Here is a 22,690-nt window from a genome sequence, read left to right as displayed (position 1 = left end):
AGGAGAGCTTTGGCCATCATTTGTCGTCTTTGATAGATATGGTTGACTGATAAGCTGTCTATATAAAGTAATGGGACAATGGCATGAAGACATCACCAAATCACCATATACAATACACAAAAAAACACCTAGAGCTTACCATATGGTCTTCAACTACCCACCAACAGGCAGTAAGCTCTGGTTGGCCTTAAACACAAATCCAAGGGCACAGCAAAATGAGAAAATATCAAATTAAAACTGGGTGACCTGGGAGGAAAACATTGGAACTTTCCTAAGAAATACAAATTTCACCCCCCCCCCCCCCTCCCCCTCAACATTTTAATAAGGAGATGTGGTATGATTGCCAATGTGACAACTATCCCCAAAGTTCAAATGAAGTGGATGTAAGCAATTATATATAGGCAACCGTACCACCTTCAACAATGAGAAAAAAACGAGTAGGGTATAGTCGGCTATGAAAGGCTCTGACATGAAAAATATGAAACAGTTCAGTTGAGAAAAAACGGCCTAATTTATAACACAATAAAACGAAAAACAAATATGACAGACATCAACAAACGACAACCATTGAACTACAGGCTCCTAACTTGGGACAGGCACATACAGTATGTGGCGGGGTTAAACATGCAAGTGAGCGCTCAACCCTCCCGTTAACCTGGGACGAGTTTTGTTACAGAACAACATAAGAACAAACTATATAAATCAGTTGAAAAGGGCTTAACATATTACGGAAGCCCAGAGGGGACCTACAAAAAAATAATATTATATCGTTATCTCAATATATATATCGTTATTTCGATATAATTAAATCGTTATCTCGATATATTTATATCGTTATCTCGATATTTATATCGTTATATCGATATATTTATTTCGTTATCTCGATATAATTATATCGTTATCTCCATATATTTATTTCGTTATCTCGATATAATTATATCGTTATCTCCATATATTTATTTCGTTATCTCGGTATAATTATATCGTTATCTCGATATTTATTTCGTTATATCGATAAAATTATATCGTTATATCGATAAAATTATATCGTTATCTCCATATATTTATTTCGTTATCTCGATATAATTATATCGTTATCTCCATATATTTATTTCGTTATCTCTATATAATTATATCGTTATCTCGATATAATTAAATCTTTATCTCGATATTTATATAGTTAAGGTGGGGTGGAGTTATTGCACCTTTTTTGCAAATAACTAAAAAACTTAAACATATATCAAAATTCTAGCAGAGGGTAAAATTAATTAGTACATAATGATTTGTATCTGCCAAAATTTAAGTTTAGGTTGATCGGAAAACTTATTAAAGAGCTATGGGCCTTTATTTGCAATTTTTTCAAATCTTCATCTTTGTTTTGACAATATCTTGAAAGTCGTAAAAGCTAGAGTCTTTTTTAGTTTTTCATCAATATTCCAAAGTATTTCCTGTTTACAATTATCTTACTCCTCTAGGTAAAAGACTAAGGTTCCCTGTTTACAGAAATGACATCTATCCAGGAGCAATAGAAAGCTATCAAAGTCCACTTTAACCTTTATTTAACATTGAGTTTAAAAGAAATACATAGTTCCCTATGCAAAATTAAGCGCATACAATATTTTTGTTCTTCCCTCGCCGGGATTCGAACTCATGCTCCTGAGATATCGAGGCACCATTCGCCTTGCACTATTCCCGACGCGCTAGACCACTCGACCATCTAGGCTCTACAATAATGAAGCTTTCGGTGGCCGAATGTTACTTTTCCTCGTCGTATATTTTAAAATATATATACATATACAACACTGCATATATTTATATTCTTCTTTTAGATTAAGAAATACATTTCGCCTAAATTTTCAAAATTACTGTTTCAAATTTGTTTTTATCGATCAAATCAAATCCATTCAATTCAAATTTTAGATTAAAAGCTAGAGCCTTAGTTTAAATTGGAAATTGTTCAGATCATTAAGAGCTACAATAAAGTCTTGTGGGCAAAACTTTCAGATTTTGCTTCTCTTAAAATACCCAAATTTGCATATTTTTGCATATTTTTGCTTATTTATTGAAAACTAAAGGCCCCAGGTTTGCTTGAACATTTTTTTATTTTATAATATACACAAGGTCAGTAACTCGACAAATCAAGAATATGGTCTTCGTTTTCTCGTTGTATTTTATTTATGTATAATTAAATTGAGAATGGAAATGGGGAATGTGTCAAAGAGGCAACAACCCGACCAAAGAGCAGAAAACAAATGAAGGCCACCAATGTGTCTTCAATACAGCGAGAAATCAAGCACCCGGAGGAGTGCTTCAGCTGGCCCCTAAACAAAAATGTATACTAGTTCAGTGATAATGGACATCATACTAAACTCCGAAATATATAAAAGAAACTTAAATTAAAAATCACACAAGACTAGCAAAGGCCAGAGGCTCCCGAATTGGGACAGGCGGCGGGGTTAAACGATGTTTTGTGAGTTCTCAATCCTCCCCCTATACCTTTAGCCAATGTAGAAAAAACAAACACACAGCAATACGCACAGTAAAACACAGTTTAAAAGAAGTCCGAGTCCGATGTCTGAAAAGGTAACAAAAGACACTAAACCAAATGACAATGATACATAAGCTAACAAAGGAATACTAGCAGTTACTGACATGCCAGCTCCAGGCCTCAATTAAATTGTCTAGATCAACATCTTAAAATTTTCAAAGGTATATTCCATTTTCTTTAAAACGAGCCATAAACCGACATTTTACATGTAATAATAAAAAAGTTATGCAATGAAACATCTCATAATTTGAACCTATTTACCGAGGTCGGATAACTATCGGTCAGCACCGGCTAACACCACTGGGGGATTAATCGAACATTCTTCATTTCGCGCGCTTCTGATTGATGCCAAACCTTGAAAAACATTAAACAGGCTTATTTTTTTTGCGCTGGCAGTTTGATCCGCTTGCTTGATATGTCAATTTCTGTTTACATTGATTGATGTTTGCTTAACGTTCAGTCGCAAATATTTCATGCATAATCAGGACGAAAAGAAGAAAGCGACAGACCAGGGAAGCCGATCGAACTGCCGGTGCAAAAATGTAATGTCGTTAAAGTTTTGTATCCATCTGTAGCTGGCGCGAAAATGCGTAGAACTGTCGATTTTCAATATAGGTCCCAGACACGCTTGAAATAGTATATATATCTGTAATATACACGAGGTCGGACAACTATCGGGGAGCGTTTGCTAACCCACCGGAGGATCAATCGACAGTTACAGTAACTCCTAACGCCAAAACCATTATATTTATATTTTCCTGTGTACATTTTTTTTATTACAGTAACGCCAATTTGTCCCAGGAAAGAGTTGTCTTATTAATTCTCTTACTACATCTCATTTATTACGACCTCGTGTATATTAAAGATATATATACTAGTTCAAGCGGGCCTAAGACATTTAAAACTTAATGTTAAATAAAGGTTAAAATGGACTTTGTTAGCTTTCTTTTGCCCCTGTATAGATGGCATTTCTGTAAACCGGGAACCTTAATCTGTTACCTGGACGACTAAGATAATTGTAAACAGGAAATATTTTGGAATAATAATAATAAAAAAAGGCTCTAGCTTTTCAAAATATCGTCAAAATTATAAATAATTGAGAAAAATTGCAAATAAAGGGCCATAGCTCTGAAACGAATTTTCAGATCAACCTGAACTTAAATTTCGGCAGAGCCAGATCATAATGTACTGATCAATTTTACTCTCTGCTAGATTTTGATATCTGTATAAGTTTTTGAGTTATTTGCAAAAAGGTGCCATAACCCCACCTTAACTATATAATGATATCGAGATAACGACATAATTATATCGAGAAAACGATATAATTATATCGAGATAACGAAATAAATATATGGAGATAACGAGATAACGAAATAAATATATGGAGATAACGATATAATTATATCGATATAACGAAATAAATATATGGAGATAACGATATAATTATATCGAGATAACGAAATAAATATATCGATATAACGATATAAATATCGAGATAACGATATAAATATATCGAGATAACGATTTAATTATATCGAAATAACGATATATATATTGAGATAACGATATAATATTATTTTTTTGTAGGTCCCCTATGGGCTTCCGTACATTTCAAATAGTCAACACTTTTGAGTGTATATAGAATCGTAAATAATTAGGAAATTATTTAAATGTTGGCAAAATTGCACTATTGTGTGAAATAGCTTTCCATATTCTCGGCATCCTGTCAAATAGTTCATGAAAAGTAACAATTGTTCTACATTAGAAGAAAAAAAAGTTGCACTCGTGCTTTAACTTTTTTTTTGCCACACAAAACTGTTTTGACAAAACATTCTACTTCTAAAACAGTGGATTTTGCTTACTTATGATTGGACGAAAGGTTTATTTTTTGTACTCAAAGTATGGTGGGCAAGGAAATTATTTATTAGCTTTAAAAAATAATCCGTGCAATACCCAAACTGGGAATTTTGATCAAGTAGGCGCTAGGTCTCTAGCTTACGTTTGCACCTAGTGCGGAAAAAAGTATTGCCATAGAACTTTTGTTTGTTAACTGTTCGGTAAGGGTTGGGTAGGGTTTCTGACCTCAACTTTGGACCTACTTTAGAAAAAAAAAACTAAGCCGAAAAATACCCTGTGTTTTTTCTACTGTAGACCTCAGCTACTAAGCTTCCCTTTGTCTTAGTGCGGACAAAAGTATTGCATTAGAATTTTTTTTTATTAAATTTTCGGTAAGGGTGGGGTTGGGTGTCCTCGGACCCCAACTTTGGACCTACTTAAAAAAAAACTAAGACGAATAACACCCTGGATTTTTTTCTCCAGTAGACCTCAGCTACCCAACTTCCCTTTGCACCTAGTATTGCCGTAGATTTTTTTTATTAACTTTTCGGTAATGGTGTGGTAGGGTAGGTAGCTGAGGTCCACTAGAGAAAAAATCCAGAGTGATGTTCGGCTTAGTCTTTTTTTATAATGTAATAAGCTGGCAAATTATGAAAGCTCACGTCTTAATTGATAGGCATAGAAATAAAAAGAAAACGTATGATAACCAATAAAAATCTACCGGAGACAAAATAACTTTGGTTTAGGTAACTAGGATGATGGTCTGGATACGGGGTTCTTCATTTCTGTATTCTGTGATATTCTATGCCGGTTTTCTCTATTCTTTAATCAGTGTTTCATGCCATTTTTCTCTATTCTTTATTTCTTTATACTTTTTGCCAATTATTCTGTTCTCTTTATATTTTAACACCTCATTATTCTATTTTTTTTTATTTCTTGGTCCATTGTCTCTATTATTTATATTTTTTGCCCACTATTCTCTATTCTGTAAACCCCCATCCACACCCAGTCTCTAGTTAAGGTCACCATATAGCTTTCAAAAATAAGCAAAATTAATACCGAGTAGGCTCCGAATGGCAAAATGATTGAATGCTAATCCCGATTTGAATTGTGAAATTGCGGAAATTTGTTTTTCAATCAATTGATCAAGCAAAACACATTATCGTCCTGAATGTTCGTATAATGGACCATGGTTATGAATTCTAATCATCTGAGATCAACCTTTCTAAATTTAAAAGTAAAGATCACGCACCCTTATTGTTCAGATTGATTATGTCTTTTGCATCCGTCGACATTATCTTCGATTAAAGATCTGATAACCACAGTGACTGTGCATGTATACTTTAACGACCGGGGTAGTTTTCTTATAAGTTTTTAAAAGTAGTAACCTCCCTTGTTAATGTGATGTTGTAATCAATCTATTTATTTGTACCATCTTTATATAATATTATATTGTACAATTTAAATTTATGATTCGTTTAATATTTAAATATAATAATTTATTTTTTATTAAAGATATAAACAAGGTAATTTGAAAGGCTTTGATTCATTTATCACCGTAGTTCAATTCATAAGTCAGGCGGTCTATTTTGTCTACATTATGTTGAAAGAACACCGGGGTGTTTACATTGGCATTATTTACTATCAATGACTGTGAAACAAGAAAGGAAAACATTGTACATTATAAAACGAGAAATAAGTTAAATACAAAATTCTTGTTTAGTGAAATCAAAAACGAAAAACGGAAACACTTTAGATTTTCATATTGGTTTTAGAGAAATCAAAAACAAAAAATGAAAACACTTTCGTTTTCCGTTTTGGTTTTAGAGAAATCAATTTAAAAACGAAAAATGAAAACACTTTTGTTTTTTGTTTTGGTTTTTGAGAAATCAAAAACGAAAAATGAAAACACTCTCGTTTTTTGTTTTTTATTTTTGATATTGCAAAATGAAAAACGAATGGACGCAAATATACACGGACATGGAGAAATTCAAAACTCATAAGTCGAGATAAACTGACAACGCCATAGAAAAAAGTAAAGACGACTAAAAAGACAAACAGGCGATAAAACTTCAACTTTTTTTGTTCACATGTTGTTTAAATGTATTGACCCGAGTAGGATATACAAATAAAGAGTAACATAGTTTCTGGAAAGTAAATGCTACTGTTTTGCCTAAATATAAACTTGTAGGCTTGTGCATATACGTATCTTCATTGTTAACATAAACTAAATAAAATCCATCATGGTATAAATGTATGGCATACTGATCAACGCAACTTGAACTTTTACGGTTGTTGGGGTGTTCCGTTTTCTAGAAGTTCCAAATACATTGACCCTTTAGTGTTTTCATATCATTAAAACGCAATTATTTATAGAAAAAAACATATAACTTTCAGAAAAATTCTGGCGACGGAATATCAAAAAATCGTAATTTAAAGTGAACTTAGTTCATAGTTTTTCCGATTTTTACGTACATTCTATACGTTTTCACAAAATACCGACCAATTACGCATACTTCGGTTTATATGGTTCCTATTGATATTCTGAGTAAACTAAAGTTAAATAATTGACCCCTCAAAAAAACTGTAGCACTATTTAAGCATTAAATTACTTAATATTCAAAACTAAAGAAAACACGTTCGGTAAGTGGTTAGTTTCTATATGTGATGGATATAATTGTTAGCTCATTGTACCCGATAACACAGTGTCTCTCGAGCTCGTGCTTTAATAACTTTCAAAGGGTGATCATAAAGGACAAGATAATATCCACATATCTTTAAATAATAATCTTATTTCTCACAAGTTGTTATTGAACAGATATGCGGAATTGGAAAAAACGGAAGTCCATAAAAACTTACAAAATCAAGCGTTATCAGCCAATGGAACGAGTGGAAAACAACTGTCATATTCCTGATTTGGCACAGGCATTTTCTTAAGACATACAAGGTTAATGTGACAATAATTGGGATCCAGCAGCCAAAACTGTGTAAACATACATCACAGACTTAAAACACAACTGACTTAAAATTTAAACAAACATTTTGTAGTTGATAGTACATACCATATATAGTATACAATTTTTCAAGTACCGATTAAGAAAAATATAAATACAAGAGTAAAAAAAATAGAAACAACACTGTAAAAACCTCTGGTATCCTCTGGTATCCGGATCGCATCTCAGGACCCACCTCACCAGGAACGCCCAAAGTCAAAAACACGATAGCGGATGTATAAATACCCTGTCACGTGATGTATAAATACCCTGTCACGTGATGTATAAATACCCTGTCACGTCAAAAGATATACGACCAAAAGAAACATAATAGCACGAAAACAAATAAAGGGAAAAGAAAACTGTAAAGTAAATAAAAAGATACACAACTTCAGCACCTAGAATCTATAATTCAAGACAATCTTGTATTATTTGTGAAGTAGACACCGAATATTTATCTATAAGAACTTTCCGATGAACTTTTTGAGAAAAAGGACGAGACGTTCTTTGACAAAACCCTGGCTCATTAATTTTTTGCACAGACATCAATGACGTTTTACAAAGTTTGAGTAGCAGCTGCAAGCTGTTAAATACCATATGAGTTGAGAAATGTATAAACCATACACGGGTGAAGTTGGTAAATTGCTGCTAAGGTGAGGAAAATTTATAATTTTAAAATAGATATCGTCTTGTGTGTCATAGATTCTGGTCCTGAGATGACCACTGTTGTCAAAGTCGAGGTAAATGTCTAGAAATGAGCGGAGGAAGCTGTATCTGTTGTTTCTTTAATCTCTACAATGTAGTTCAGGAGGATATATTAAATGGACCTAATCAGAAATGTTTGTTTGTTAATGGAAAGAACATCATCAATTATATACCTGTAAGTGAAATTAAATCATCTTTGTTCTTTTAGATTTTTACAAATTTCTGAAGAAACTCCGACTCATATAAAAAAAAAAGTTGGCCAGGAGAGGTGCACAGTTTGTTCTCATAGGAATGCCGACAACCTGCTGAAAATTCTTCCTCCAAATTCAACAAATAGATTGTCAATGGGAAACTCCAGCATACCGATAATTTGTTCTTCGGTGCAGCATGTTTTATTTTCAGTCTCATTTTTCAAACAATATGCCGAATTATATCTCAAAACAACAAATTTGTAGCATATGGTACCCTTATTATTGAGGAAACCAAAACTTACCCCACTTGAACAACTCATCAGGTCCATGTAATCTTGTCATCATTTCTGCGTCATGTGAACTGCCTGCTAATTGTTTTGTATGCCTTAGAACTGGAGGTATACACTTGTTGTTACTGCAATATGATGTATATATATAATATTCGAAATACTGAGACAGGAAATATATTACATATCAACTATTGCATTGCTTGCTGTCTTTAATTTAATTCTAATTGTAAATTAACATTTTTTTTAAATGGTGGTCACTACACATTTCAACTGTGTTGAAATTATTTCATTACATTAAGTATTTCTTGCAATCAGTTCATAATTGCTCAGATTATTGTAAATTAATGAATAGTTAATCAATATTCGTACCTATAAACATGGTCAGATTTTAGAAAATCAATTCTGCCCACTAGAACTGTTATACTGAATATTTAATATGATTTTTTTGCCAACCATGTCTAACACATTTATACATTTGGCTAACTCTTGGGCATTTCAATAGTTATCATATAAAAATAAGAAGATGTGGTATGATTGCTAATGAGACAACTCTCCATAAGAGAACAAATGACATAGAAATTATGTATATATATATTCTTTTAATATTGAGTATATAACCCATAATTGTGCTTTATTTTTAGCATTGATATTGTAAAACATTCTGGATGTTATGGGCTAAATGCTTATCGCTAGTTCGTCCACGATCGCTCTAACATCTAACGGTCATTTTATGACCTATTTTGGCCGTTTGTGGCAGACCATCAGTCCTCAATGGTATTACCTGCCTAGTAGCAAGTTCTTCGATATTGGCACGATCCAAAGGATGTATTGTCAGTACACTTCCAGATCATAAAATTATACAATGTTATTAAGCTAAGGTGCAACACTCCCTCTGTCAAAAATTTATTTTACAGACGCCATCACGATTTGGTTGAACCATTTCGAATATATGTATCGCAGATGTCTACGGGGTTATTCCACTTGTATCGTCTCTTTCCTCATTCAAAGCATCATTTAACGCTACAAATCAAAATAACCGTATGTTTTAATTGAGCAAAATGACGGGTGTTATTTGTGAAGCAGGCACTGTTTACCCTTCCCGGGCACCTGAATTCATTTACGGTTGTGGTGAGGTTCTTGTTGCTCAATCTTTAGTTTATGAGTAGTGTTTTGTGAGTTTTTGTTCTTCTCTTCGTCTCTTTTCTTTCAGATATTTATGTTGCCTGTTTTTCTTTGGTTTATGATTTTTGATTGCCTCTTGGTATCATCTTCCCCCTTTTTTTACATCACATGTCAGTGCAAAGTTGCTTAGAACCTAAGAACATGTGCAGTCTCCTCTTGTCAGGTTCATGTAAACTTTTTTTGAATTTTATTAACAATTATCCTTAATATGACTTTTTTAAAAACCTGACTGAACCGAGAGTAGAAAATAATTGTTCAATACATTTTACTCACATTGCCCCTGAATAGAAAGCATGTAAAGAACTATCTTCATTTAAGTGGAAGTACATCATAGCTGATTCATACTGGTTTGCAGCATTAATAGGTCTCATTATTTCGTACCAAAGTCCAGATAGCTAAAATTCATTATACATATGACAATAATAAGCCAAAAACTCAAATGATTTTTTTGTAATAACTAACATGTGTCATTTGATTTATAAAATTGAGAATGGAAATGGGGAATGTGTCAAAGAGACAACAACCCGACCATAGAGCAGACAACAGCCGAAGGCCACCAATGGGTCTTCAATGCAGCGAGAAACTCCCGCACCCGGAGGCGTCCTTCAGCTGGCCCCTAAACAAATATGTATACAATGTACTAGTTCAGTGATAATGGACGTCATACCAAACTCCAAATTATACACAAGAAACTAAAATTAAAAATGATACAAGACTAACAAATGCCAGAGGCTCCTGACTTGGGACAGGCGCTAAATGCGGCGGGGTTAAACATGTTTTTTGAGATCTCAACCCTCCTCCTATACCTCTAGCCAATGTAGAAAAAACAAACGTACAACAGTACGCACAGTAAAACTCAGTTTAAGAGAAGTCCGAGTCCGATGTCAGAATAGGAAACAAAAGAAAATAAACAAAATGACAATAATACATAAATAACAACAGACTACTAGCAGTTACTGACATGCCAGCTCCAGACCTCAATTAAACTGATTGAAAGATTATGTCTTCATCATATGAATACCAGGTTAGGGATTTAGTATTATACCATCATAAAATATATGAGAAGAACATAACCCGTGTCATGCCAACAACTGGTTTTAGAATAAATATGTTTAATTCCGATGCAAAGACCCTATAAGTGAATCAATAATAAAGCCAAAATATGCAATCTTTAATGACCTGACAACAGTATCGTAACTATATCCCTTCTTAATAAGTCTGTTTAAAGGTTTTGTTAGCTTTTGAGGTGAATACTGACATTTTTGTGCTTTGTAAAGAATATTACCATAAAAGATTGGATGTGAAATACCCGAACGTATAAGATGTCTGCATTTTGAGTTATATTTACGAATGATGTCCTTATACCGATGATAAAATTTAGTAAATGTTTTGACTAGTTTATGATATCGAAAACCCTGGTGTAATAATTTTTCAGTAATACATAAATTTCTTTCGCTCAAAATCTAATACGTTGTTACATACACGAGCAAATCGTACAAGTTGAGATATATAAACACCATAAGATGGTGACAAGGGAACGTCACCATCTAAAAATGGATAATTAGCGATAGGTAATGAAAACTCATCTCTTTTATCATAAATTTTTGTATTAAGCTTCCCGTTAATGATATAGATATCAAGATCGAGGAAAGGACAGTGGTCATTGTTAGTATTAGCTTTATTTAAAGTAAGTTCAACAGGATAAATTTCTTTAGTATACATACTGAAGTCGTCATTATTGAGAGCCAATATATCATCCAAATATCTAAAAGTATTGTTAAATTTTTGTATCAGATGTTGTTTCGATGGGTCTTTGCTGATTTTAGTCATAAATTGTAACTCATAACAATACAAAAACAGGTCCGCAATAAGTGGTGCACAGTTAGTCCCCATTGGAATTCCGATAACTTGACGATATACGGAATCTCCAAATCGAACAAAAATGTTATCAAGTAAAAATTCAATGGCAGATATAGTATCAAAGCATGTCCAATTGACATAGCTCTTTTGTTTGTTGCTACTAAAAAATTACCTAAAAGAGTTTGAACATATGTATTCGCATTCCGACTTTTTAAATGCCCATTTAATTAGGTGTGTGAATTTTTTCTTAATAAGAATTAATATCTTTTGTAACACAATCTTATGTAATTTCTACTGTGCATGTAATGAGTCGATTAATGTATTTGTAAACCAGTTGTCTAAAATTGAGAATGGAAATGGGGAATGTGTCAAAGAGACAACAACCCGACCAAAGAGCAGAAAACAGCCGAAGGCCACCAATGGGTCTTCAACACAGCGAGAAAATCACGCACCCAGAGGCGGGCTTCAGCTGGCCCCTAAACAGAAATGTGTACTAGTTGAATGAAAATGGACGACACACTAAACTCCAAAACATATAAATGTACTAAAATTTAAAAAACATACAAGACTAACAAACTAACTGACTTTTGACAGGCGCAAAAATGCGGCGGGGTTAAACATGTTTTGTGTGATCTCAACCCTCCCCCGTCAGAATAGGTAAAAAAAAACTAAGTAAAATGACAATGATACATAATTTAACAAAGGACTACTAGCAGTTACTGACATGCCAGCTCCAGACCTCAATTAAACTGATTGTAAGATTATGTCTTCATCATATGAAACATATATTCCTGTTAATACAAAAAGGAAAACATAAGGGAATGTCAATGAGAAAGCAGCTCAAGACATCCGATGATCAACAAATGGCATTAAACAATAGAACTGTTTAATTCAGAAAGCGAAATCTCTTTGAAGAATAGTGTTAAAAGAGTGTTAACTTCTTTTCAATAATATTGTGAGATTACAAAGGTGTCTAGGGTAAAAAATAACTTTTAATACTTTAGTATACAAAAGTTTCCTAATGTCATTTGAATAAACAAAAACGATTTTTTACAATAAAGTTAGGACTGAAACTCTAAATGGGATATTTCATACACTGTAATTGAGACAATGTACATATTATTTAAAAGTTCAAAGGAAAACGATTTCAATAAAACATGAAACTTTTGCCATTTTTCACCAAAAAAAATACTTTTGTTTGATTGACGGTTTTTTCAATTAAGTTTTTTGTATAACTACCAATTGTCTCATCATTGTTTTTTATATATTATTCTCAACCTTGAACCTGCGGAACGCTCAAAACGCAAAAAAAAACTTCTCTAGCACGGTTAGGAGGAAGAACAACATCAATTTACACTACAGTTTTTTTATCACCTTCACGAATTGGTTGACCGATACGATGTGTAGGTGTCTAAACACACGAGAGCCATGTTTTTTCAGGTCTGAGAACATTAAGAGTCTGGAATAGTCGTATCTTTAAATTTATCTTTTGTGTCTTATTTCCTATCAGGACATTTTGGCTGAGTCTGTATTTGCATGGCGAATGGTTATAACAAAGCATAGGACGCTTACGCTGTTGAACTTTCTTATCTCGCTTTGGATTATCCATATTTAAACTTTTCCAAATGATAAGATAATGTTATAAACAAAAAGAAATATAGAAAAAAAAATCATGTCATTTATAAAACCCGTAATTAATAGGTGTAATAGTCTTTTGAGGAGAACTGCTTGCATGAATTGTTGTCCCTTTTTGAAGTCGTTGTTTTTGAAAATTTATACTCCAGATAATAACAGATAATTATAGTGGATATATCTGTTCAAATCAGAGATTTTTTTAGGTATTTTTAGAAAATGTTTTTTCAGTTCTTACTATATACGGTCGATTTCAAGTAAAAAAAATTCACAGAATTCTTCCAATTCGTATTTTACCGCCTTCGACTGTATAATCATTTTCAATCCGAACGAAACATTTTGACACAATTTCCCTGACCTCCTCTTTAGTAATCGTAACATATATTATATTTAGCTCACTAGCCTAGTATTCAGCACTTCTGTGTTGACATGAACTATCATTGATATGGTCATAATTGTAAATTAAATGTTTATAAAACTTTGAATTTTTCAAACATCTAAGGATTTCCTACCCCAGGAATATATTAAATACCTTAGCTGTATTTGACAAAAACTTTCGGAATTTTGGGTCCCCAAAGCTCTTCAACTTCGTACTTTATTTGGTCCTTTTAACTTTTTTGATTCCGGCGCCACTTGTGAGTCTTTTGTAGACGAAACGCACGTCTGGCGTACAAAATTTTAATCCTGGTATGATGGGTTTATTTTGTACGTCATTTGGTCTCTGGTGGAGAGTTGACTCATAGGCAATCATACCACATCTCTTATTTTTATATAGAATGCGAAGAAAAATACAATTAAACATTGTTTTCCTTTCTTACTTTTCAACCGCCAAAGCACAGACCCTGGACGAATCCATGTTTTATGAACGAGACAAAAGGTAAGATATGTAAGACATCCTGTTCTAAGTTATTCACAAAATTTTCACTCATCGGACTGATTCATATTGCAATGGCAAATTATTTAGAAAATTGAAAACGTTTATGCAATGTGCTTTCTTTCTTTAAAAAAACACATGCATTTTATGCCGTTAATGCCGTTTATGAAAGTTCAAAGTTTGAGTTTCTTTGAAGAAATTGCATTCTTTTAAATATTATAATGCTGTTGTCCATTGTTTGAAATCAGAACGAAAGCTCCTACTAGTTAATCATGTCTAAATATACCGCTCTGGCTTCTTGTAAACAATATCATGCCATTCGTTTACCTCACAAAATGCTAGGCATTTTAATCGAAATTGACCAGAGACAGTTTTCAGTTCAGGTATAGTTTCTTTTTTTTTTCTTTCGTTATAAGCTCTTACACCATGCACATTAAAAGTTAAATTGGAATAGAAACGTTTTTGATTGATGATCCCTAATAAAGTTTAACATAATCTTAAAATTGGTACCAATATAAACACTACAATATAATTGCTCTAAAAGAAGATTTTATCAAATAAATGCTAATATAATAACAATACCTGTGATATTTTGAAAGATTCGTCAATAGGTATATTGGAAAGCTGACATAACCCAGTTTGCATGCTTCCAATTCGTGACATAATACGTTGAGTTACAGCTACAATAATTATATATTAAAAAATGATTTCACTTATCTATCTGTTTACATTTACATGGAATATACAATTTTTCTGGTTTGCATTTTTGCTATACTTATACTTTTGATATTTGTTCGCAATAGACTAACATCATGGTCTATCTGTGTTCTTTATGTGTATATTTCTTGAAGTCTTCAATGATAAATCTTATAACATATACACGTATATAAAACATTTGTAGAAGATGTATTCATCAAAACAAAAATATATCTAGTCGGTAAAATGAAGATGTTTTTTGCCGATTTTTGTATTTTTCTTCATATTAGGGAGAACGTTTTTGCTATTTTTATTCCTTCTTCTATTCGTCAATTGTTCTACAATGTTTTTTTTTCTTTCTAGAATATAAATACTTTTGGTTATTGTGTGACAATAGAACATAGCTTCTATGTGTTTTGTCACTTTAATAAAAATGCAAACCAACAGAACAAATTTTCTTTTGAACTATACCACTAAATGTAAAAATGCAGACTTCTTAGCATGGGCATAAAAATATATCCGAACATTTTCAGAGCTTTCCGATCATTTTTAACCCAAATCATTGAATATGCACTTTGGATGGTAATTGTCAATTGTAGTGAACCCCTCTAACAAAGGTTACCATTGGGTGCTGACTTGAAACAATTATCCTTTTGCATTTGGTCTAGGGTGATAAAATGCAACACCATACTATTTTAGTAATGTGCAGCAAGTAGTTCTAAAAATGCCTTAAAAACTGTGTTGCAAAAAAAGGCTACGACATTGAGTTGTATTTCTAATAGCACTAATATGTAGTGAGTCTCAAAAGATTTTTAACAAGATAACTCACTTTCTGGTGCATAATACAAAGCATCTTTGACTGAAATCATATTGTTGATTAGATCTGGAACAGTGCACAACCCTGAAACATATATAGAAATATAAATAATTTTCAGTAGATACGAATTTCTTGTTTGATATCATAAAAAAATCTTACTTTGTGATAAGCGCACTGAATCAAAAAAACAAATACACCGAAAATGGTACCATTTGAATGCTGGAATGTTTTTATTTATAACATAGCTGTTAGGTTGGTGGTTTGATATTTCAACAGGATATTGATATTCCAATGGGTACTAATTGAATACTGGTCGATTTGTTGTTTTACTCATATGAAGCAAAATTCATACAAAATCTGTTCAAAGACGAAAAATTAAAAAAAAAACTTCTTGCAAATTTCTTTTATTTCACTTTCAGATATATTGATGATGTCCTGTCACTCAATTGCCCTGTCTCAGCAAAGTTCTTGCATCGCATATATTGCGATGAACTTGAGATTTTGGATACTACGACTTCAAACTATAATCCATGACAAACGTCATGATTTCAACTTTCCAATTGTCAAATTTCCTTTTCTAAGCAGTGACATGCCCTCTGTCTCATCGTATCGGATTAACATATTTCAACTGATACGTTACGCTCCTTTTTCAGACTATACACACATCATTAGCGGGGTTGTGCTTCTTATACAAAACCTGACCCAACAGAGTTAATAGAATTAATTTCAGTGACATTGTATATGAGGAAAGTGAGAAGTGTGACCCGTTTAACAAGTAGATATCAAAACCCGAGGATGTTCCTTTTCCAGAGTTTTGAGCAAATATTAATATCTTAATTATTTACATATATCAAAATGAAATAATTGATATTATATAAACTGTTGATCCTAATATGGCATCGGAACCAGATTTGACAAGTCACAGAATCCTGCGAAAGTGGCGGTTCCTTTACAAATCATATAAAATAAATATCGTCAACAATGCAAGTATCCATTTAGCTGAAAGATAACAAATATCATTGCTATTTAAAAAAAAAAAGAGATTCGTCATTACCCTCAAACTATAGATCAACCTGTTTAATAAGCTGTGGAAGTAAAATCATAGGAATAATTGTTTTTTGTTTTTAAACATTGTATAATTATCTCAATATGAATAGGATTTTATATGAATACCACTCTGGTTTTGTTTTGTCAAAATATTCAAAGATGCATCAGCTACTAGAAATGTATAATTGAATTTTCAACTTACTTGAAGGAAATGAATTGTTTTGTCTTTTTGGCGATTTCTTAAGAGCTTTTGACAAGTTTTGCCTAAGAGGCCTCTTACACAAATTGAAAGCCTATGGAATACACAGTAATTTCGCAACTGGTTTAATAGTTATATTCGTGATAGAAATTAAAAAAAGTTTTGATATTAATTCGTCATACTCATATTCAGTCTTTCAGTTGGAGTGCCTCAAAGATCGTTACTAAGTCATTATCTATTTATAATAAATATAAATGACATTGCAGAGAAACTCACACCGTTAATCAGACTCTATGTAGATGACACTTAGTTTAATTCTTCGAGGCACAATGAATGACATATCAACACTGTTGTTGATCGTGACTTGAGGGAGCTGAACGAATGGTCAAAGAGGTGGCTTACAAGTTTGTCTTTTGATACAGACAATACAGAAACAATTATGGTTTTTTTTTCAAATAATGACGCCAAATCTTAAATTCTTCTTAAATGACAAAGAAATCCCTGTTGCAAAATGCCACAAACATATTGGGGTAACGTTTTTCTCTGATGCTGGATGTAATAGCCATGTTGATTATTTGATATCTAGTGTTACAAAACATTTCAATATGTAAAGAAACTTAATTACCGACTTTGAAGGAAAAACAATTTTTATTCAGACGAATTTTTTAATATGCATGTCAAGTTTGGGACAATTGTTGGAAAGAGTATGCTAATAAACTGGAAGGTTTACAGCTAGAATCCACTAGATTAGTTACTGGGTTGTCTATTTTTACAAAAACGAAAGTCTGTATGAAGTAGTTGTTGGGAATCTCTAGTTGAAGGAGGAGAAGATGAAATTTTAAATGTCTTATAATTCTAAATATAAACAAGCTCTATGTTATCCATGCAATTTTATTTCACCCTGTGTACATTGAACCGCAGTTTGACCCTTGTGAAATTGCGATGATATTATTGTTTCTTTCTGTAGATCATCCAGCAAAAGAACATTTTAAACCATCAATTATAAGACTGTGGAATACGTAAAAACGTAAAAACATTTTAAGCCTGGAATCTATCATGAGTTTATATACTACTGATTTTTCCTTTTAAAAAATTAAATGCCAATTAAAAAGGCTCAAAATTATATTAAAAAAAAAGAAGATTTACATGAACACTATTCATATAGACCGAGGAAACTGAATATCATTCTTACTCAATTAAGCTGCTACGCACTTTCTTGAATAATGACTTGTTCAGAGTTAATATTAATTCTGACCCATTTCGTCTATTTGGATGCAACTTTGACTACCATTTATATACACTCCAGAGAGACATTCTGATGAACTATTAAAGATGGCTCCCTGATTACCTTATATTTATTGTTAATTAATGACATCTGGTAATCCAAATCTTTCGTATGAACAGAACGTCCACATGTTTAAACCTGTAGTCGAATTTATTATAAAAAAAAAAGACTGAGATATTTCTTGTCATATAATTCGGAATAGTGTATTTGCGATGCTTGTCATCCTTTTTCACTAGTTCATAATAGATTCGTGAAGTATTATATGTTTTGAAATATTGCATACTCATATTAACATTGTATTGTAATATACTATTATCGAAGCTGACTTCATAAGTATGATTAAATTGTGACCAATCCATTTTACTTAGAGTAAACTAAATGTGTTTAAACTACGGAAAAACGACTAAAATCGACACTACATAAATTTTACGGTCAACCTAACAAATTGGTTGACCGATATGATATGTCTGTGTCTCATGTCACTAGCGACATGTTTTCGCAGCCTTAGCTATTACGACACTAGAACACTTGTCTAATCAGTAAATTTACCGATTGTGTTCTATTTTTGATTGTCATGTCTTCACTGAGTGTCAATTCGCATGGCGGGTGATCCATTCAGAACCGGAGACCCTTACCCTGTCGACGCACCTGGTCTTGCTCCTTTTGGAGTTCGTATGATTCCCTCAGGTTGTTTTTTTGTAATCAAGATTTGTCTTCTTAATCGTTTTACGAGATTTGAACATCAGTAAACTACTGTTGTCTACTACAATAGCCTCAAACTGCTCCAAATAACACAAAATATTGCACATATTCTATTGTCGGATTGTGAATTTTCTTTCTAAATGCGTAAAAGGATTTAACGTCTTTTAGCCAACAATACTGGCAATAAGTTTGGCATAAAAAAAATGTGATTTTCAGTTGATCTTTATAAAAGGATCGGTTAATCGATACTAAATTATTAGTTGCAAATACAAAATTTACATATAGAATTTACCTGCAGTTTGATAAACGTATATTTCATACTTATAACAAATGATGGATAATTTGTTCTTGGCGTCCTCTACACTGTCTAATTTTATTGGCTGATTGTGTTGAATAAGACGTTGCACTTGACTTTTTATGCATCGTCCGGCTTTTCTCTCATAGCAGATAAACATTCCAAGGTAATTTTCGCCCTTCGATATCCAGAATTCCACTGTAAACAATATTTAATATTTTGTTTATAAAATAAGGAGATGTGATAGGATTGTGAATGAGACAACTATTCACCAGAGACTAAATGACTAAGAAGTTAGCAACTATAGATGATTCTTCTATACCCGACTGGTGAGTCTTCTGTAGAGGAAATGCGCATTTGGTGTACAAAATTTTAATCCTGGTATCTATGATGAGTTTATTAACCATACGAACAATGAGCAAAACCCATACCACGTAGCAAGCTATGAAGGGCCCCGACATGACAAAATGTAAAACAATTCAAACGAGAAAGCCGATACATGTTATATTAACAACAGAAGTGTTTCATTCATTATTTCCTTGGATTAATTACCGGCATTTTTTTTTTTTGTTGCTTTCATTTTTATATGAAGGCAGACCTGCATAGTGTTTGATCAAATGTTTCTTTTAATTTCCCGGAATACAAGTTTGAATTGTAAATTTGAGCTAAAAGCAATGACCAAAGCTTCGCCTGAAAGAACGTGAATCAAATTGTTCACCATTAGATTGTTTCGTATTTACTTAATGTATATGGTCTCGATGATTTTTAAATTCGCCGTTTTAATGCCTAAACTTTCGCATTGAGTTTAATTCACTTATTGAAATATACGCACTGGAGACATCACCATGGCAAAAAATGACAAAAATAAAACAATAATTCACAAAACACAACATAGAAAACTTCAGACTGAACATAACGAACACAATAAAAAATTTAAATGAACTCAGATACTTTAGAATTTAGCCTCGCTAAATGTTCATGCGCCTGTCCCAAGTTAAAATTTGTCCTTTGTTACATCTCAACGGAATTGGCTATTGGAGAATTTGAAGACTGATCTATAATAGTAGATAATATTTTCGTTCACATTTATTTAGACTCGGAATGTTTTAGAGATTAACATATTATATAGACTTGTGTAAATGGTTAAAGACCGTGATATCTATTGCTTTTCTCTGTTATTGAGTTGCTGTCTCGTTGGTGTATACCCCATATCTGTTTTATCTTCTGATCTTACTTGGAAGAGAGCTGCCAATCTGTAGATAATGACCTGGAGCTATTCTATAATATTTTCCTATATCTATTTCCGAACAAGTATCATTCCTGCAAAACATGTAAAATATTAATAGCAAAATATTAATACGTATGATAACAGCCATTATGCAATATTGGTAACAAGATTGACTTTTACAAATGCATTGAAACATGATGGGCGTAATGATCAAAATAGTTTTACTTTCCTATAGAGTAGATAAAAACTGAAATGAAAACAGACTTGTTTTGTTAAAAACGGGAACCAACAGTAAATATTTTTGCAGAAATTGAGACATCTAAACTAAAAAAAAGAAGACTATAACAAGGGGCAATCTTAAACCTTAAGTCGAATAAAAAACAAACAACAACATGGCCACAGTTTGACTTATGCCTGTAAAGAAGACTAAAAAATAAAACATTGCAAATACGCTCTTAATATAGCAACGGCATGGATAGATAGATTGGTACTATAGATAAATACATGTAAATGTTAGATAGATGGATCGGGATGGAGTGTTTGATGCATGATGGTATGGATGGATGGATTGACAGATAGATCATAGATAGAAATTGAGTTTATTATAGTTAAACTGTTACCTTTGGTATGATCTTGTGACGTACAACACATTATTGTCTTTGCTTGGAGTGAATTTATAACTGGTAGAGATAGCTTGTTCTCCTTCAGGAACACCGACAAAAGCAGTATGGTAGTCGCCAGTAGGCTGTTAATACGAAATGTGTAGCTTTGTTTATATTTACTGATGGTCTTACGACTAATAATACATATCAAATACTTCTTCTAGTCACAGTAGTATTACTCAGGACAACAAAAGTATCAAATTATAATCATAGGATGCGCACTAATATACACACAGTGCGTATTTTGTTGGGCTCGATACAAACAAAATATGGTCTAAACAGAGTAATAATTTACTTCAACTTGGTTGGAAAAAGTTATTGATAAACATTTTAAATCACTGAATATAATTTGTATATAGCTAATTTGTTTACCCGTTCCTTGGCAACAACAAAGAAGCTTTCATTTGGAGCGTACACACATTCACCTACAAAGTATACAAAAAATTACCCTCGTACATTTTTAATCAGTATGGAGTAAAAACAAGAATAATGGTTTTATGGGAAAAGATAAAGCAAAAGTTTTTCGCTACATAACTAGCCAATCAGAACACATGTAACATAATATGTATCATCTGAGTTCCTGTTTAAACAGAAGTCAGGGATAACAGTATAGATTTTGCAGGAAAACATTTTTTTGTTACGATCTTTTTGCTGGATTGATGCAAAGTCGCCCCAAAAGAGTCACTCGCCAAAAGGGCTAGTTCTATTGAATCTGGACTCGCCAAAAACGATACTAACTCGTATTTGGCGAGTTGGCGAGCAGAGGTTTCACACACTGTTAAATATAGTACTAAACAAATTGTGAAAGATGTAATATCTAAAATCTTGCAAATACATGTAATAATACTTTTCAACAATTGGCTGTACTTTTTTACTTTGTCTATTGTGCGAGACTGTAATAAATTGACCTCTAGATGTCTTTCAATTATCTTTGGCATTGGGTAGTCGTTTTATTGTTGTCTATATCCACGTGACATTTATTTATGCATATGAAAGGAATATGACAATGTAGATTGAGAGGATGAACTTCTTTCACCAAAATGTTAATATGCATGTACATGTTAGATGATGTCGATGGTCGTCTTACATGTATTGTCATTTTTTGATGTTTGAACTTTTATTCTTAAGCTGTATAACATGTAAATAAGCTAAATATTTAATATCAATAGACCATGACTTAGGAGATTGACCAACTAATCTCCATGGATGAGATGTTATAATGCTGATACATGTACAACATCACACCAAATATCATTGACTTACATGTACCATTATGTACTGGTGTCCCTCAAACTGAACTAATCAGATCTAGCATATAAACTCAGCCAAATTTTGAAAGTCAATAGACAATTAACTTTGGGGGTAGGCTCCTTAATATCCATAGAATGAGATATGCAAATGCTCCTTCAACTGCATTACAGTACATACCACATATCATTGACTTCCCATAAATGGTTCCTGTTAAACTAACCTACATGTAATTATTGATTGATTGATTGGTGTTTTAAGGCCACTTTCAGCACAGTAACTGCTGCACTATCGGCTATTTTGTAGTGGTCATTTTTTAGGTGGAGGAAGCCGGGGTGGCCAGAGAGAACCACCAACAATTGATAGGAAGACAGACAATCTTAGTCAACTAAGATTCTAT

General features: G+C 32.7%; 2 protein-coding genes across 3 annotated transcripts in view; one reads left to right on the top strand and one right to left on the bottom strand.

Moving 5' to 3' along the window:
- Positions 1-22,690, top strand: part of LOC127728151 (40S ribosomal protein S18) — an 821,762-nt gene that overhangs the window by 375,808 nt on the left and 423,264 nt on the right. The gene's annotated exons all lie outside the window — the stretch shown is intronic.
- Positions 1-22,690, bottom strand: part of LOC127728042 (uncharacterized) — a 71,340-nt gene that overhangs the window by 26,621 nt on the left and 22,029 nt on the right. The window contains exons 6-13 of the mRNA XM_052235215.1: positions 21,415-21,467; positions 21,001-21,125; positions 20,387-20,472; positions 19,150-19,350; positions 15,637-15,708; positions 14,694-14,791; positions 10,019-10,140; positions 8,576-8,688 (exon numbers count right to left, since the gene is read on the bottom strand). Coding sequence (XP_052091175.1) covers positions 8,576-8,688; positions 10,019-10,140; positions 14,694-14,791; positions 15,637-15,708; positions 19,150-19,350; positions 20,387-20,472; positions 21,001-21,125; positions 21,415-21,467 — 870 coding nt within the window. The remainder of the gene's footprint in view (positions 1-8,575; positions 8,689-10,018; positions 10,141-14,693; positions 14,792-15,636; positions 15,709-19,149; positions 19,351-20,386; positions 20,473-21,000; positions 21,126-21,414; positions 21,468-22,690) is intronic.

This window comes from Mytilus californianus, unplaced genomic scaffold, assembly GCF_021869535.1.
Source record: "Mytilus californianus isolate M0D057914Y unplaced genomic scaffold, xbMytCali1.0.p SCAF_2, whole genome shotgun sequence".
Classification (NCBI taxonomy): Eukaryota; Metazoa; Mollusca; class Bivalvia; order Mytilida; family Mytilidae; genus Mytilus; species Mytilus californianus.
Note: the sequence above shows the minus strand (reverse complement) of the source record. Positions and strands in the feature narration are given on the sequence as shown.